General features: G+C 40.4%; 1 protein-coding gene across 3 annotated transcripts in view; it reads right to left on the minus strand.

The window, feature by feature from the left end:
- Nucleotides 1–6,080: 6,080 nt before the first annotated feature.
- The window catches only part of arfgef1 (ADP-ribosylation factor guanine nucleotide-exchange factor 1 (brefeldin A-inhibited)), a 211,658-nt gene continuing 200,496 nt past the window's right edge, over nt 6,081–17,242 (minus strand). For 2 of the 3 annotated variants that reach the window (XM_063064730.1, XM_063064749.1), the window contains 3 exons: nt 16,606–16,744; nt 12,086–12,203; nt 6,081–7,586 (listed from right to left, as the gene is read on the minus strand). In XM_063064730.1, coding sequence (XP_062920800.1) covers nt 7,419–7,586; nt 12,086–12,203; nt 16,606–16,744 — 425 coding nt within the window. In that variant the 3' untranslated portion in view covers nt 6,081–7,418. The remainder of the gene's footprint in view (nt 7,587–12,085; nt 12,204–16,605; nt 16,745–17,242) is intronic. The other variant, XM_063064740.1, reaches the window with a different exon arrangement.

The following is a 17,242-nucleotide window of genomic DNA, read 5'->3' on the forward strand; positions in this document are numbered from 1 at the left end:
ACAATCGAGGAACCTGAGCTTTGATTGTAATTCTCCCCTTAACTATTCTCTGCTATAGCACTCTCATTTCATTTTAAATTTTTAAACATCCCATCACTAGAACAAGTTACAGGGACAAAGTTAGCGTGTGTTGTACTCCATTGTCTTACTGTCTCCTGGACTTTAGGTCATATTCTGATACTCTGTTTTCTACAGTAATCCAAAGATACATTGACCCTTCCCCTCACAAACACACATGGATTAAATTGAATGGAAGACAGATTGTAAGTACAAGATAAGGAAACTAGAACAAATTGCTAGGCATAAATTCATTCCCAGTTTTGTTGCGGCCCAATACAACAAAGGTAATCAGGCTGCAGAGAACATCATAATTCTGACTTACCGATGATGGAAGAGCAATTCTAAATTTCCAAATGCAAATGTTTAAGCTGTTGGAAATTGGAAACAAACTCAGAAAATAATTGGAATGTTTAGGGAATCATGCAGCATCTGTGGAGAGAGAAATAATGTTAAAATTTTCCTTAAGAATCCAGTAAGGCTATAGATACGTTCACTGATGAGAGGAAAGCGGAAAGAGAATAGAAAACAAAAGGACGAGAACAATTGTAGATGAGATAAAATGACAAAAGGTATTAATTGAATGGGATAAAAGGGTAGTGATGAGACAAAATCTCTTAGGTTTACATGGAAATTATGAAAAGAAAGTTCTACAGATAACAAACAAAAACTTTAAGCAGCTGGAAATCGTAGAGTTGTATTGAATCAGAAGTTGGGATTTATAGGAAAAAATAGCAAAGCCAAGAACAGAAAAGTCAGATTGAGAGCTGAAGGGGGAACTAAAGTGACAGGAAACCTACAGCATGGGCTTGCACTTATGGATTGAATAAAGATGTTCTGCAAAACAATTGATTGATCTTTGGCCTTCAGATTAAGAAGTGAGTACAGTTGACTAAATAGAAAGTACAAGCAAATCTCCCTTTCACGTGGTATTGGATAGTTGGAAGGGAGGAGGCATAACAGTCAGCATGCAGCTGCCTGGAGAAGGGGATCAGAATACCCTTGAAATTATTCTTTCAGAACGCTGAAACTGAGGAACAGCAGATGCTCTTGGTAGCAACATCATATTGGGAGGCTTTGTAAAGAGTAGAGCATTATTTGATCAATGTGGTGTAAATTGGAAGGCAAGGAGTTAGAGAGAGGGAAAGTCAGAGAATAGTCACATAAAGATGAGAGGCCCAATTACATCAGTATTTACCAAAGATGTATTATCCTATCCAGTTAAATTCTGCTGTGATATTAAGGGTAGTTAAACTCACCTTATTTCCATGATTAAGGCCTTATCTAAATTTGGATCAAGCCTCTACTGAGGGATGGAGCAGTGATCCTAACCAAATTAAACAAAGCATGAATTACCACACTAATAATCAGACACCTGGTTGTACTGGACTGGCAGATTTTGTTGACTATTGGATAATATTGCTATTGATAACACAAAATTTTAATTTCACCTTTTAAAAAGATGTTGCACAGTATTATAATAAATATTCCAGTGAACTGAGTTTAAAGAGAGTACAGAAACTGCGGTCCTGTGAATTTCAAGGGAGCTAGATGCCAAAATATCAGGATTTCTGTACAGTCGGCCAGCATTGCTGCTAGACTGTTCTACTTGGATGAAGTATCAAAGGTACATTTCATTTCCTTGTTGATAATTTACTATAGATTGATCTATAGCAGTGGTTCCCAAAGTGGGCGATGGGAGTTTCTGATGGGGTGATAAAGGGGGTGATGCTCAGGAGCAAGGGGGCAGCTGAGGGCTTAACTAAGAAATAAATTACTTATTATAAACATTTGATTCTCAGTGTCTCATAATTGAGTACAATGAATATGTAATCACCTTTCCATTTTTCTAGTTTCTATTTATGATTTATAATTTAAATTTTTAATATTTACTATTTTTTACTATTTTTAATATTTAATATTTGTAATCCAGGGAGTGGGAAGCGCAGAATCAAATATCGTTGTGATGATTGTACGTTCTAGTATCAATTGTTTGGTGACAATAAAGTACAAGTATAAAGTATCTCTTGCTAATTCACTGTTCTCTTAGACTTTGCTGGAAATATGTTTTTGTTGTTGAAAAGCTCCATAGAATTGGAGAACTCATTCTGCCAGAAGTAAGGGAGTTTCTGAGTACAGTTTTTCACAAGTCACCAGTCCAAACAATTAAAGTGATTCTGCTCAGTGACAACTCTGTTCAAAGATGAATAGATGAAATGTCTGGAAATGAGACACATTGCGGAACATATTTAGGACAACAGAATTTGCTCTGCCATTGGATAAGTCAACTTTGCCAGGCAATGAATCTTTGCTATGTTCACTTCATAAAATATGAAACCATGGTTCGGTGGTTGTTCTTTGCAGGGTGCCTAGAAACAGATTTTGAAGGGGAGTCAATACTTTGGGTTTTTAAAGGCATCCGTTAGTCTCGTGAGACCATGGATTTGCACCTTGGAAGGTTTCCAGGGCGCAGGCCTGGGCAAGATTGTATGGGAGACCGGCAGTTGCCTATGCTGCAAGTCTCCCCTCTCCACATCACTGATGTTGTCCAAGGGAAGGGCACTAGGGCCAATACAGCTTGGCACCAGTGTTGTCACAGAGCAATGTGTGGTTAAGTGCCTTGCTCAAGGACACAACATGCTGCCTCAGCTGAGGCTCGAACTAGCGACCTTCAGTTCACTAGATCGACGCCTTAACCACTTGGCCACGCGCCAATTGAGTGAATTTTCAAGGACATTCTGCTTACCAACATTCTTGCTTGTGCAACAGATAGGGCAGCATCAATGACAGGATACCACTGTGCAGTTGTTATTTTCTTGAAAAACGACACCTAATACATTTACCATTCACTGTGTAGTACACAGACAACAACCTAAGTGATTGGGACTGCACAACTCATTAAATACTGTTATCACAGTGTTAAATTGAATGAAGTCCCACACTCTCAATTCTCAACTATTTTGCGAGCTTTGTATTGAGAACGATGAACAGTTTCAATGTTTGCTGTTGCACACAGAAGTCAGGTGTCTCTCAAAAGGAAACTGACTGAGATGCATTCATGCGCTTTTGGAAACTGATAAAAATCTTTGAAGACTCGAGTGTTTCATTCAGTAATCAACTCAAGAATATTAGGCATGGCATTGCTTATTTGCTTCATTGCATTTCCATCATCCTACCTTGTTGAAAGAGGCTTTAGTGCACTGAACCACTTATTCACAAAAAAAACAGAAACTGCTTGGACATTGTTACACACGAGGCCTTAAGGCTTGCTGTCACAGTTTGAACCAGATATTTCAACTCTTGCTGAAAACCATCAAACTCAAGGATCACATATATTCGAAGCTGCTGGACAGTACACAGGTACCGTGTAAGCTAGGTTTAAAGACAAATAAAATCTTAAAGCAGAATAATTTTTCTCATGTTAGCATATGGTAAACATACATTCTTACAGTATGGGGCACCAGAAAGTATATTGTGCTTAAGAGGGGCATTGGCAAGTATGATGGGCTAAAAAAAAAGTTGGAAAACTCTGGTCTATAGTAACCTGATTTGCATTCTTCTGCTTTTGGTAGACAAATAGACCAGGACAATTTTCCACTTTGCTGGGTATATGTCATTGTCAAAGCCATACTGTAACAAGCTGGACAAATACTGGAATGTGAGATGCAGGCACCTCAGCTGGAGAGCAAGATCGATTAGATTCCATCTGGCAGAACTTATCCCAAAGAATTCCTATCCACCACTACCCTCCTGTCTATCAAAATTGGTATTCAGCCGTAACATTTTATTTTTGGCTCCTCCCACTTTCACAAAACTAGAAGTGTAGCTATGAGAACTAACATGGTTCCCAGCTATGCCTTTCTTTTCATTGGATATGGCTACATTTAGAACCCAGACTGGCAACACTGCCCAACTCTGCCCTCAAATTCACTAGGTCTATCTTTGACAACTATTTCCTCTTTTTTGATCTCTCTCCGTGGGCATCTTTTGCAAACTTACTGACTAGTGAGGTTACAGTGACTATACCTCTTCCCACCCTGTCACTTGTAAGGATGCAATTCCCTTCTTTCAGTTCCTCTGGCTCCACTACACCAGCTCTTGTGGTGATGCTTTCTACTCCAGGATACCCGAGATGCTCTCCCCTCCCCCCCACCAACCCCAGAAAGCAGGGCTCCATGCCCAACTGCTATCACTGTTGCCCTTATCCACATCTTCTCCATCTCTCACAAATCTGCCTTCACCCCATACCCTCAGACGTAACAGGGATAGAGCTCCCCTTGTCATCACTTATCATCTCGTGACGTCTGCATCCAACCTATCATTCTCTGCAATATCCACCATCTCAGATGGGATCCCACCATCAGGAACAGATTTCCTTCTGCTTTCTGCAGAGATCACACGCTACGTGACTCCCTTGTCCACTCCTTCCATCCCACCGATCCCCCCCACCTCCAGGCACTTATCACTGCCATCATGCAAAATGTTACAACAGCCCCTACATCACATCCCTCACCACCAGTCAGGGCCTTAAAACAGTCCTTCAAGGTGAGGCAGTGCTTCACACATATCCAATGGCACTATTTATTGAATCTGCAGCTCCCAGTGGAACCTGCTCTACACTGGCGAGACCCCACAGAGATTGGGGGGGGGTGGGTGGGGAAGGTTAGGGAAATAGTTTTGTTGAACACCTTCATCTTCTGTGTGGAAGCTTTAGAGAGAGTGCAGAGATTTACCGAGAGACGCTGTCCGGGTTAGAGAGAATGTCTTTTGAGGACAGGTTGAGTGAGCCAGGGCTTTTCTCTTTGGAGTGGAGGATGATGAGAGGTGATTTGATAGAGGTGTTTAAGATAATGAGAAGCACAGACAGCCTTTTACTTCAGGATGTCAACGGCTAATACAAGAGGGCATAATTTTAAGGTGATTGGAGAAAAGCATCGGGGTGGAAGGAGGATGTCAGAGGTTTTTTTTAAACAGTAAAAGTGGTAAGTGCTCTGAACACACCGCTGGGTTGAGAGACAGATGCATTTGGAAGATTTAATTGACTTTTAGATACACACATGGGTGAAAGAAAAATGGATGGCTAGGTGAGTTAGATTGACTTGCAGTACGTTAAAAGGTTGGCACATCACTGTCTGAACAACCTGTACTGTTCTATGTAACAGCCAATGACCAGTGATTTTAATTTCACTACATGTCAGTCCATGGCCTCCTCTACTGCCAAGGTGATGCTAGATACAGATTAGAAGAACAGCACATCATATTCCATTTGGTAGTCTACAACCTAACAGCTTAAACACTGATTTCCCTGACTTCTGGTCACCATTCCTCTCTACCTACCCGTTTCTTACCCCCCTTATCCCACAGGCCCCATTACCCCTTCTCCTTTTCCTCTGCCCTATTGATCCACGCATTTCCAATGTATTTCTTCCTCTGGTTCTGCTTCTCACCTCCTTCCCTTTATTCCATAATCCACTGTTCTCTATCAGATTTCATCTTTAGCCATTTGTCACTTCCACCCGTCACCTCCCAGCTTCTGACACCATTCCCACTCCTGCTAATCATCCCTCGGATTCTCCTATAGCTACCTGCTCTTGTCCCACCCTCTTCCCTCACCTTTTTATATTAGCTCCTCCCCTCTTTTTTCTAGTCCTGATGAAGGGTCTTGACTTGAAACACTGACTGTCCATTTCCCTCCATAAATGCGGCCTGATCCACTGAGTTCCTCCAGCATTTTGGCTGTTGCTCAGGATGGCAATTTGATCTGAAAATGGTCACTATGGCTCCAATTTAATCCCTTGCCTTGATATTTTGGGCACCACCAAAGCAGAGGATGAGATTTCAGTTCTGTTCACAGGGCCCCGCTGGCTCTGACACGTACATCACACGTGAAATGTTCTAGTTCCTTCACAGATACCACAAGCTAAAATGACAGCAATGAATTGTCCATTCAGGTGAAGCTCAGACTTTGCATGCTGAAAAAGATGCAAATGAAAGGTCAGTGTTCTACCAATCAGAAGAGGACTGCACTGATAAAAGAGAGTTCAAAACTTTATTGAGCTATGACCTGATTAGAATACGCCAGATGATAACCAATATTGTACAGAAAGTTGTACATTTTTTTTACATAGAAAACTTTACATGTCTGTACCATATATATTTCATCCTTCTCCAAATATTTATTTTCTACATCCACAGTGACTAGGAATGCTTGGAACTCCTGTATCCACTTAGTTTTTGTTTATTAAAGCCCAGTTCACAGCCTCTTAATAATTAGATTTCAATATATTTCATAATCCCAAGCCCCAAAACTGATTCATTATTCAATATATTTAATTTAACATCAATTTTATACATAGACAGTAGAACCTACATCAAACATGGACACAGTTTTGTCAGTGCAGATGCACCTCAGATCAACCTGCAATGATTCAAGTTCCAGTTGACAGGATCAATCACTTTGTTTAAATAATAGGCCCTAGTCTGTAATATACAGGTAGGGAAAACTCATCTTTATTGACAGGGTAACCATTTCACTAAATGTATTAATGTAATGGCCTTAGTGCCTCCTTTCACTAACTATTAAGCACATAGCTCCCAGGGTCCAATGCATCTGCATGAGCAATATTAAAGAAAATTTAAAAATATTCACAAAAGCCAAAAGCAAAAACAACCCAGTGCATACAATGAACAACAAAATTGCAGTGACTCCAACAAATTAACAGAAAATAATGAAATAAAAGAAATTCATTCTGGAAGAACTATATAGTGTTAAAATTGTATTTTACAGATTTGTATCTCTGTACAACAGATTTCACAGAAGGATGGTCATTATAACTAAAGATCTTGAGCTGTGCAAACAAAAAATAGTTACTAAATAATGCTCAAGAGACCTGCTAGTATCTGTAAGAAACTCAAAATTAATTATACTTTCTAACCTGCCTGTAAGATGCAACAAGATTATATTTCCCTTACAGCATAAATATTACTCATTGTCAAACCACAGTACTCATTTAAATATTTCTCCATTATAGGATGTTCACTGTATCCTGTTTATGTTCCATCTTTGAGTCCCAGCGTCCTTCTCGACACAAATGACATTTCAATATGTGACGATTCCATGCTGAACACATGTCAGCACTCAGTCTATATCTTCAGATAATTAATCCAATAAAATAAATCAGTAGGAACTTAGTTCACAGTTCACTTATCCACATCTTTAGGCAGGTTAAATCAACAGATTTAAGCACCATCCTTTACAAAAAGATCAAGGAGGATCAAGGCAGGAGGAGAGAATCAAAGTAGGCAAAATGCCTGGTCCTTTTCAGATTTATAGACAAGAATGCCTCGGCTAAGATCAGTTATCATTCCTTGTTGGTGAATCCATGCTCTTGCTCTGAAGGATGAGAGATTTTAAAGACTAAACCAATGCGGAGATAAAACTTTCGTAGAACAGCCCTCAGTTCAGGAATCAGATTAAATTGCATAATTTCACACAAAAGGGGGTAGTACCTTGATGCATGGGCCTTGAACTGTAATGGAAACATAGAAAAGATAAATCATTTTAAAGCGGACATATCAAGATAGTTTGCACATATTTATCCAGGTGTAATCAATATCTCTAATGCTACGTTGCTGAATTATCTGTTTTCAAAAGCAACCTCTTCCACTAGAAATGAAGCAAAATCAAGAGATGATTCCATATGTAAATATTTAACAATCTTTTGACGCCCTTGTGCTCAATACTTTATTGTAGTGGTCACCAACCTTTTTAAGCCCAAGATCCCCTACCTCGACCTTAGTGAAAGGCAAGATCTACCTACTAAATCGTTTAGAGAAAACACAGCTCAGATTGTACTTCCAATTTGAGGCCTTTTATTTGGGCTAATTGTATTTGAATTACACAAAATACTTCTGTCAAACTTTCAAATTAGTTCAAACAAGAAAACACTGTAACTGGCATATCAAACAGGCCATAGCTATCTTTCTTTAAGAATATTACAATACTTCACACCTTTAATTCTAAGTTTCATTATTTAGTTTTATTTCAACATGAAAAATAAATGAATAAAAATTGCCCGTTGTACTCAGCGTGATGACTGGGGCTGAAAACTTTCTGCTAGTTCCCTGAAATTTGGCTCATAACTACAGACAGCCAGTCTGAGACAGTCTGTGAGGTGTCTGTCAGTAAAAGAGCTCCTGTACTTAGATTTAATAATTTTTATCTGTGAAAATGCAATTTCACACAGATAAGTTGACCTGAAGTAGGCACTGACTTTTAGTGCACATGCGGTGAAATAAGGAAACTTCTCCCTGCTGACAAGCCCCCAAAAGTCACCGTCCCTGATCTTGCTTTAAGCTTGATGTCACTTTGCAAATCCATTATTTCCATTTCAGAATCACTTGGCACACCAAATACTTGCTGGAGTTTGGCTGCTATCTGTTCTATATCGATCGGCTGAAACGGGTTTGAAAAAAATGCAGCAATATCTTTCATGACGTTTAACTCCCCAAAACGCCAATCGAACTCTATTGCCAGTTTGCACAGTACCGCTCAGGGCGAAGAGCATTTTTTTCCGTGATGGCCAGTAACATTTTTTCCAAGTTGGGAAGGTGTGTCAGCCTCCCTTTCTTTAAATTTGAAATCCAAACACCGAGCTTGGCCTTAAACGCAATTACTGCGCTTATCATGTGGGTTAGGTGTTGGTCTTTTCCCATGAGCTCGTTATTAAGTGCGTTTAATTTAGCCGTTATGTCTCTCAGAAACGCTAAATCCAGTAGCCATGCATCATCTGAAAGCTCCTCGTGCTCCTCGTTTCTTGTTGACAGGAAAGTCTTTATCTCAGGCAGCAAGTCAAGAAATTGTTGGAGCACTTTGCTGTGACTCAACCACCGAACATCAGCATGAAGAATTATGTCTCCTTAAGCAGCATCAAACTCATCCAATAACACCCTGAATAAGCAGTGCTGAAGCACTTTTGTTCGAACCAAGTTTATCAGTTTGACCACCAGTGTCATTACATGAGAAAAGTCCACGACCTTCCCAGCCAAGGCCTGCTGATGAATCACACAGTGATAATCCAGGAAGCTGAGAAAATCAGGGTCATTACAGCACAGTGCTATAAAACCAATGGGCACACCACGCATTGCTGGGGCCCCATCAGTAGTAATTGCCACCAGTTTATGAATGGGGATGTCATTTTCATGGATATATTTTTTAAACTCATTGTAGATATCCTCACCTCTCGTTCTCTCCTTTAATTGCAAAAGAGTGAGGAAGTCCTCCTTTGTTGTAAAATCCTGGAAAGCCATTCTGACAAATACAACAAGCTGAGCTGTTCGCATTACATCCAGGGATTCATCGAACTGCAGTGAAGAGTATTCAGAGTGACAAGTCCTTTAACACTTATTGATCCCCTTCCTCTGATGGTGACTCTACCCTCCTTGTCACTGTTGCAGGGCCAAGCGGTATATTATGTATTGCGGTCGTGATGTCGCTTTTGTCTTTAAAGTCATTAAAAACAGTCTCTGTGGTAATGACCATTGCTTCCTTGAATAAATCGCCATCTGTAAAAGGCTTCTTGTGTTTAGCCAAAAGGTGACTTACAGGAAATGATGCTTCAATAGCAGCCTGTTTTGAGCAGCATGTTTTGTGGAAAAGGATTGCTGGGCCTTCAACCCCGATTTCAGCTCCTCAAATTTCCTGGCATGAATTGCGCTCTTTAGGGGGTAGGTGTTTTTAAATTTCTGGTGGTTGGTGTCGTGGTGCCGCTCCAGATTTCCTATTTTAGACAGTGCTTATGTTTGGTGGCACAACATACATACACACTTGTCTTTCACCAAGGTAAATAGAAATTCCTCTTCCCATTCTGGATGGAAGTTGTACGTTTTCGCCTTCTTTCGTAGAGCCTCCGCCATGCTAGATAGCTACCTTGCAGGATATCACGAGTGAGTGCCGTATATTGATGTTTGCGACAGTCTCTGTACTCCTATCTAATCTAATTAGTTACTTTGATGCAGCACAGGCTACGCTGAAAATGCGGTGCATGGCGAGGGAGCTACACACATGAGCACTGGGCAGAAAGAACGGAACTAAAACCCCGCAACCCGGAAACAATCTCTCTTTACAAATAGTTTTCAATAGCGAAAATATTGCTATATTACCATTATCCTAATTAGTATTAGTTAGTTTTTTAATGCTCACATTACAGCACTATTTGTGTATTTATTTTTCATTTTTTTCGGGACCGACTGGGAAAGTCTCAAAGATCGACCGGTCGATCGCGATCGACGGGTTGGCGACCCCTACTTTATTGGTTCTCACTCTTAATGCACTGAAAATTTGTACATTCAACCTTCATGACACTGAAAAATATGCTAACTTGATTGATATAAATACTGTATTAATCTCACTTGATCTTAATAAAATGGCTTTGCCTAAACGTGTGTCCATTTCCATTGGTAAGCAGATGTGGAGGCCATGTTAATAAGGAATACAGGGATGACATTGCATATTGCAGGAAAAACACTTACAATTTAACAATCAGTTTTACCAGGATATATTAGAAATTTTGTATTACATGTTCAACAGTAATTATGAACAATGAATTGCTGCTAGTTGGGATAATTTTCTAAGTGAACACCACTCAGTCAGCACTTAAATTATATGTCTGTAAAAATATTCTGAGATGACTGAGACTGGAAACAAAATATATTGAATAGGTCAACAACTGTCAGTGCCAAAATACTTTGACACTGAACATTAAATGTTCATCTGTCTGGAAGTTGGTGACCTGTGATGATCTGCAGGGATCTGTTCTGGAATCCCTGCTTTTTGTGATTTTTTATTAATGTCTTAGATGAAGAATTGGAATTGGAAGGGTGGGTTAGAAAGATGACACGAAGGTTAGTGTTGTGCAGTGTGTAAAAGGTTGTCATAGGTTAGAACAGGACATTGATAGGATTTAGATTGAGTTGATAAGTGGCAGATGGAGTTAAATCCTGAGAAGTGTCAATCGATACACTTTGGAAAGTTGAACTTAAAGCAGAAAACAAGGTTAGTGGCAGGATTCTTAGCAGTGTGGAGTAACTGAAGAATCTTGGGGTCCAAGTCCATAAATCCCTCAAAGCTGCCAATGATAGAATGATAAATGGTTTGTTGGCTTCATTAATCAGGGAATGAGTTCAAGAGTTGTGAGGTAATGTTTAACGCTATAAAAATCACATTTTGAGTATTATGTTCAGTTCTTCTCACCTAATTAAAAGAAGAATGTGAAAACATTAGAGAGAGTGCAGAGGAGATTTACCAGAATGCTTAGAGAACATGTCTTATGAGGAAAGGCTGAGTGAACTAGGGCCTTCCTCTTTGATGCAGAGGAGGATAAGAGGTGACTTGATAGAGACATACAAGATTATGAGGCATTATAAGAGGGATAGGCATAAGGTGTGGCACGTTAGTGTAGCGGTTATCACAATTACTTTGCAGCACCATCAACGGTTTGATTTCTGCCACTGAATTTGTATGTTCTCTCTGTGACCACTAGGTGTCCTCCAGAGGTTTCAGTTTCTTCCCACATTCCAAGGACATATGGTTAGGGTTAGCGAGTTGTGGGATGCTATGTTGGTGCCAGAAGCATGGCGACACAGACAGCTCCCTAGATACAGCAACCTGGAGATGATCAGATACTCTGTTGTGATTTGAGGGATAAAATACTGACCAGAACACTGAAATAATCTCTCACATTTTTTTTAAATAATGGAATGGAATCTTTTACAGCCATATGCAAGAGAAGACAGGGCCTCATCTGTAAGACAATACCTTCAACAGTGCACCATTCTCGCACTACTGCAGTGGAGTGTTAGCCTTTAAGCACTTCATTGCTGGAGTGAGACTTGAACCTGTAGTCTTCCAACTCAAAAATATTAATTGCCTAATGAAAGTGTCCAACTTTTCTGAATCAACTAAAGACTCATCATAATCAACAATAAATCTCTATTTTCAAAAATGGTTTGTTTTAATTATGATTCTTACCCTTTCATCATTTATTTTAAGGACTTTAGTTAAAAATAGTAGCAAGAGATTTGTCCAGGCTTCTCGATGACTCTCTGAGGTAAGTGTGAGGAAGTAGCTGAGAGCTTCACTGCAAACACTATTGAAAGATAACAGTTGGAATCAATCAATTAAATACAATTCACAAGAATCACTGTATGTGCAGTACTGTATAAAAATATATACAGCTTAGTTGCAAACCACATTTTTGAATACAAACAAGAGAAAATCCAAACAACACAAATGCTGGAGGAACTCAGCAGGCCAGGCAGCATCTATGGAAAAGAGTACAGTCGACCTTTCAGGCCGAAACCCTTCAGCAGGACTGGAGAAAAACAGCCGAGGAATAGATTTAAAAAGGTCGGGGGGGGGGAAGGGGAGAGACAAACACAAAGTGATAGGAGAAACCTGAAGGGGGAGGGATGAAGTCAAGAACTTGGAAGTTGAGAGCTGAAAGAGGCAGAAGGACCTGGAAGAAAGAAAAGGGAGGGAGGAGCACCAGAGCAGGCGCTGGGTGGGCCAGGAGACAAGGTGTGAGAGGGAAAAGGGGGTGGGAAATGGTGAAGGGGGATGGGGGGGGTAGTTGGGGGGCATTACCAGAATTGTGAGAAATCGATGTTAATGACATCAGGCTGGAGGCTACTCAAATGGAATATAAGGTATTGTTCCTCCAATCTAAGTGTTGCCTTATCACAATGATGGAGGAGGCCATGGTTGGACATATTGGATTGGGAATGGGAAGCGGAATTAAAACGGGTAGCCACCAGGAGATCCTGTTTTTTTTCTGACGGATGGAGCACAGGTTCTCAGTGAAGCACCATCTCCAACGGGATCACACCACCAAGCACTTCTTTCCCTCCACCCCACTTTCCACGGGGATCGCTCCCTACGTGACTCCCTTGTCCATTCGTTCCTCCCAGCACTTCTCCTTGCAAGTGGAACAAGTGCTACACCTGCCCCTACACCTCCTCCTTCACTATCTTTCAGGGCCCTAAATAGTGCTTCCAGGTGAGACAACACTTCACCTGAGTCTGTTGGGGTCATATAATGTGTCTGGTGCTCCCAGTGTGGCCTCCTGTACATTGGTGAGACCTGATGTAGATTGTGAGACTGCTTCTCCACAGCGCACCACCAGGCACATCTCTCCAGTTCGCTTTCCTCTCACTCGCTTCTTCAGTGCTTGTGGTGATAGTTTATCACAATTTATTTCAAAAATGTGTTATTAATAATGGTTTCAATCTAATTCCTTTGCTCTCAAACCACAAGTAAGTTGTCGCATGTCTTCAGTACGCCATCTTAAGCCGGAAGTTTAAGGATCCAACTGATGGCTTTGTTGCAAAGTTTACAGGCGTTATGAAGATACGTGAAGGGGCAGGTAGTTTTGAAGAAGTAAAGATGCCACAGAAGGATAGACGGCTTAGGAGAATGGGCAAATAAATGGCAGGTGGAATACAGTGTCGGGAAGTGTATGATCATCCACTTTGGTAGAAGAAATGAAAGGGTTGACTATTTTCTATATGGCGAGAAAATACAAAAAATTGAGGTGCAAAGGGACGGGCAGGATTACCTAGAGGTCAATTTGCAGGTTGAGTCTGCGGTGAGGAAGGCAAATGTGATGTTAGCATTCGAGGACTAGAATATACAAGCAAGGATGTAATGTTGAGACTTGATAAAGCACTGGTGAGGCCTCACTGGGAGTATTGTGAGCAGTTGTGGGCCTTTTGTCTTAGAAAGGATATAGTGAAACTAAAGAAAGTTCAAAGGAGGTTCACAAAAATTATTCCAGGATTGAATGGTTTGTCATATAAAGAGCGTCTGATGGTTTTGGGCCTGTATTCACCACAATTCTAATAACTGAGAGATGACCTCATTAAACTCCATTGATTGGTGAAAAGCCTCGTTAGACTGGATGTGGAGAGGATGTGTCCTATGGTGGGAGAGTCGAAGACCAGAGGACACGGCCTCAGAATAGAGGGGCATCCTTTTAGAATGGAGATGAGGAAGAATTCCTTTAGCCAGAGAGTGAATCTGTAGAATTCTTTGCCACAGGTGGCTGTGTATATTTATGGCAGAAGTTGATAGATTCTTGGTTGGTCAGGGTGTGAAGGGACATGGGGAGAAGGCAGGAGATTGGGGCCAAGAGGAAAATCGGATCAGCCATGATGAAATGGCGGAGCACACTCAGTGGGCCAAATAGCCTAATTCTGCTCCTACATTTTATGCTCTTATCCTCTCTTCACCTTAAAGCTACGTTCTCCAGCTTTGAACATTTTCATCCTGTAGAAGAAATTGACCATCTAACCTATGCTTCTTGTAATTTCATACACCCCAGTAGATTGCTCCTCAGCCTCTGAAGCTCCAGAGAAAACAATCCAAGAGCCATAGAAATCATAAAACACTACAGCACAGAAACCAGGTCCTTTAGCCCATCTAATCCTTGCTGAATTATTAATTTACCCCGTCTGAATTTTGTCCAACCTCTCATCATAGGGAATACATTTTATTCCAAGCAATGTCTGAGTGAACTCCTGCACCGTCGCCAAAGCTTCCACATCCTTTCTGTAACGTGGCAAGCAGAACTGCGCACAATATTCCACATGTAGCTTAACCACAGTTTTAAAGAGTTCCATCAGAGAGGTAGCTCAAAATGAAGAAATCTTTTGGCTCTATTCTTAACTGTGGTGTGGACATGAATAATGGTTCAGAAAAAGTTATCATTCCACAGGAAATAAATTTGGTTGATCGATGTCACTGGAGTTAATTTAACACATCACTGAGGACTGGGGAGGTGTTGGTGACTCCAGTGTAAATGATATCCTCATATCTTTTAAAATGTAGCAATATAGCACTGTCATTTTGTACAGATGACTGAGTCTGACATCAGTAGTGGGAAAGTTATTAGAAGGATCGGATATATGAGTATTTGGGTAAACACAGACTGTTTAAGGATAGCAAGCATGGCTTCGGCTTCATGCGTGGTAGGTCATATCTAACCAATCTTTTTTTTCGAGAGTTTTTCGAGAAAGTTACCAGGAAAGTGGATGAAGGCAAAGCAGTAGATGGTGTCTACATGGACTTAGCAAGGCATCTGACAAGGTCTCGCATGGCAGGTTGGTCAAGAAGGTTCAGTTGCTTAGCATTCAAGATGATGTAGTAAACTGGATTAGACATTGGCTTTGTGGGAGAAGCCAGTGAGCTGTAGTAGATGGTTGCTTCTCTGATTGGAGGCCTGTGACTAGTGTAGTGCTTCAGGGATCAGTGCTGGGTGTGTTGTTTGTCATCTATATCAATCATCTGGATGATAATGTGATTAAGTGGATCAGCAAATCTGCAGATGACACCAGGATTAGGGGTTTACTGGACAGCAAGGAAGGCTATCGTGGCTCACAGAGGGATCGGGATCGGCATCAGCTGGAAAAATGGACTGAAAAATGACAGGTGGAATTTAATGCAGACACACAGGAGGTGTTGCATTTTGGTAAGGTCAACCAAGGTAGGACTTACACAGTGTACAGTAGGGCACTGTGGAGTGCAGTAGAGCAAAGGGATCTGGGAATACAAGTCATAATTCATTGAAAGTTGCATTACAGGTAGATAGGGTCATAAAGCAAGCTCTTGGCACATTGGCCTTCATAAAGCAAAATACTGACTACTGGAAATGGGGTGTTATGTTAAAGTTGTATAAGACGTTGGTGACAATTAATTTGGAGCATTGTGTTCAGTTTTGGTCACCTACCTAACAAGAAAGATGTAAACAAGGTTGAAAGAGTATGGAGAAAATTTACAAGGATGTTGTTGAGTCCAGAGGATCTGAGTTGTAAGGAAAGATTGAATAAGTTAGGACTTTATTCCTTAGAACATATAAGATTGAGAGGAGATTTGACAGAGGCATACAAAATTATGAGTGGTATAGATAGGGTAAATGCAAGCAGTCTCTTTCTACAGAGGTTGGGTGGGACTATAACCAGAGGTCAAGGGTTAAGGGTGAAAGGAAAAATGTTTAAGGGCAACATGAGGGAAAACTTCTTCACTCAGAAGGTCATTAAGAGTGTGGAACAGGCTTCCAGTGCAAGTGGTGAATGCGAGCTCAATTTCAATGTTTAAGTGAAGTCTGGATTGGTACATGAATGGTAGGAGTATGGAGGGCTATGGTCCCTGTGCAGGTAGATGGAAGAAGGCAGTTTAAATGGTTTCCGCACAGACTAGATGGGCCAAAGGGCCTGTTCCCAAACTGTACTTTTTTTTACGACTTTCAGACATCAAGCAGTTGCAGAGAAACCCCACCCACAGAACAGTTAACATACACCCATGAGCAGAAGTGGCAGGTTTACACAGCAATCCTAACTACTGCATATACACAAAGAAATATCATAATTTCCTAATTATGATAAATGGGTGATTTTATTTCCCCTCTCCCCATTACACAATGTTTGTTAACAAATTGAGAAGCATCAAAAATACTGCTGAGTTTTCCAACTACAGTCATAAGAATTGTTACTTACTTTAATAATCGATGCTGAACTTCCGCCCAGGCATCACTACGATTTTCATCTGTGTACATTCGAAACAGGATACGCAACCCACAAGCAATGCTACTGGTCTCTTGCTTTAAAAGATTGGGCTTCGATTTGCCTTTGAAGCCTATGTCAACAGAAAAGACACAAAATAAAACAAAAATTGTGGTCTAGCCAATAAAACTATATTTGGTTTTGAACTGGAGTTACTTTACATGCATACACATGAAATTACTTGAGCCCCATAACATTTGCGACAATATACAAACAGACTGCCTTTCAGCAGAAAATGTAGGTTCAAAGTTCAAAGTAAACTTATTATCAAAGTACATGTGTTACCATATACAACCCTGAGGTTCATTTTCTTGTGGGCATACTCAATAAATTCATGATAGAATAATAGCCATTATAGAATCAATGAAAGACATCACCAGCTTGGGTGTTCAATCAGTGTGCACAAGACACAAACTGTGCAAATACAAAAAGATACAATAATAAAAAATAAATAAATAAGCAATAAATATTGAGAACATGAGATGTAGAGTCCTTAAAAGTGAGTCTATAGATTGTGGGAACATTTTAATGAAGAAGTGAAGTTGAGTGAAATTATCCCTTTTGGTTCAAG

This window comes from Mobula hypostoma, chromosome 1 (genome assembly GCF_963921235.1).
Source record: "Mobula hypostoma chromosome 1, sMobHyp1.1, whole genome shotgun sequence".
Classification (NCBI taxonomy): Eukaryota; Metazoa; Chordata; class Chondrichthyes; order Myliobatiformes; family Myliobatidae; genus Mobula; species Mobula hypostoma.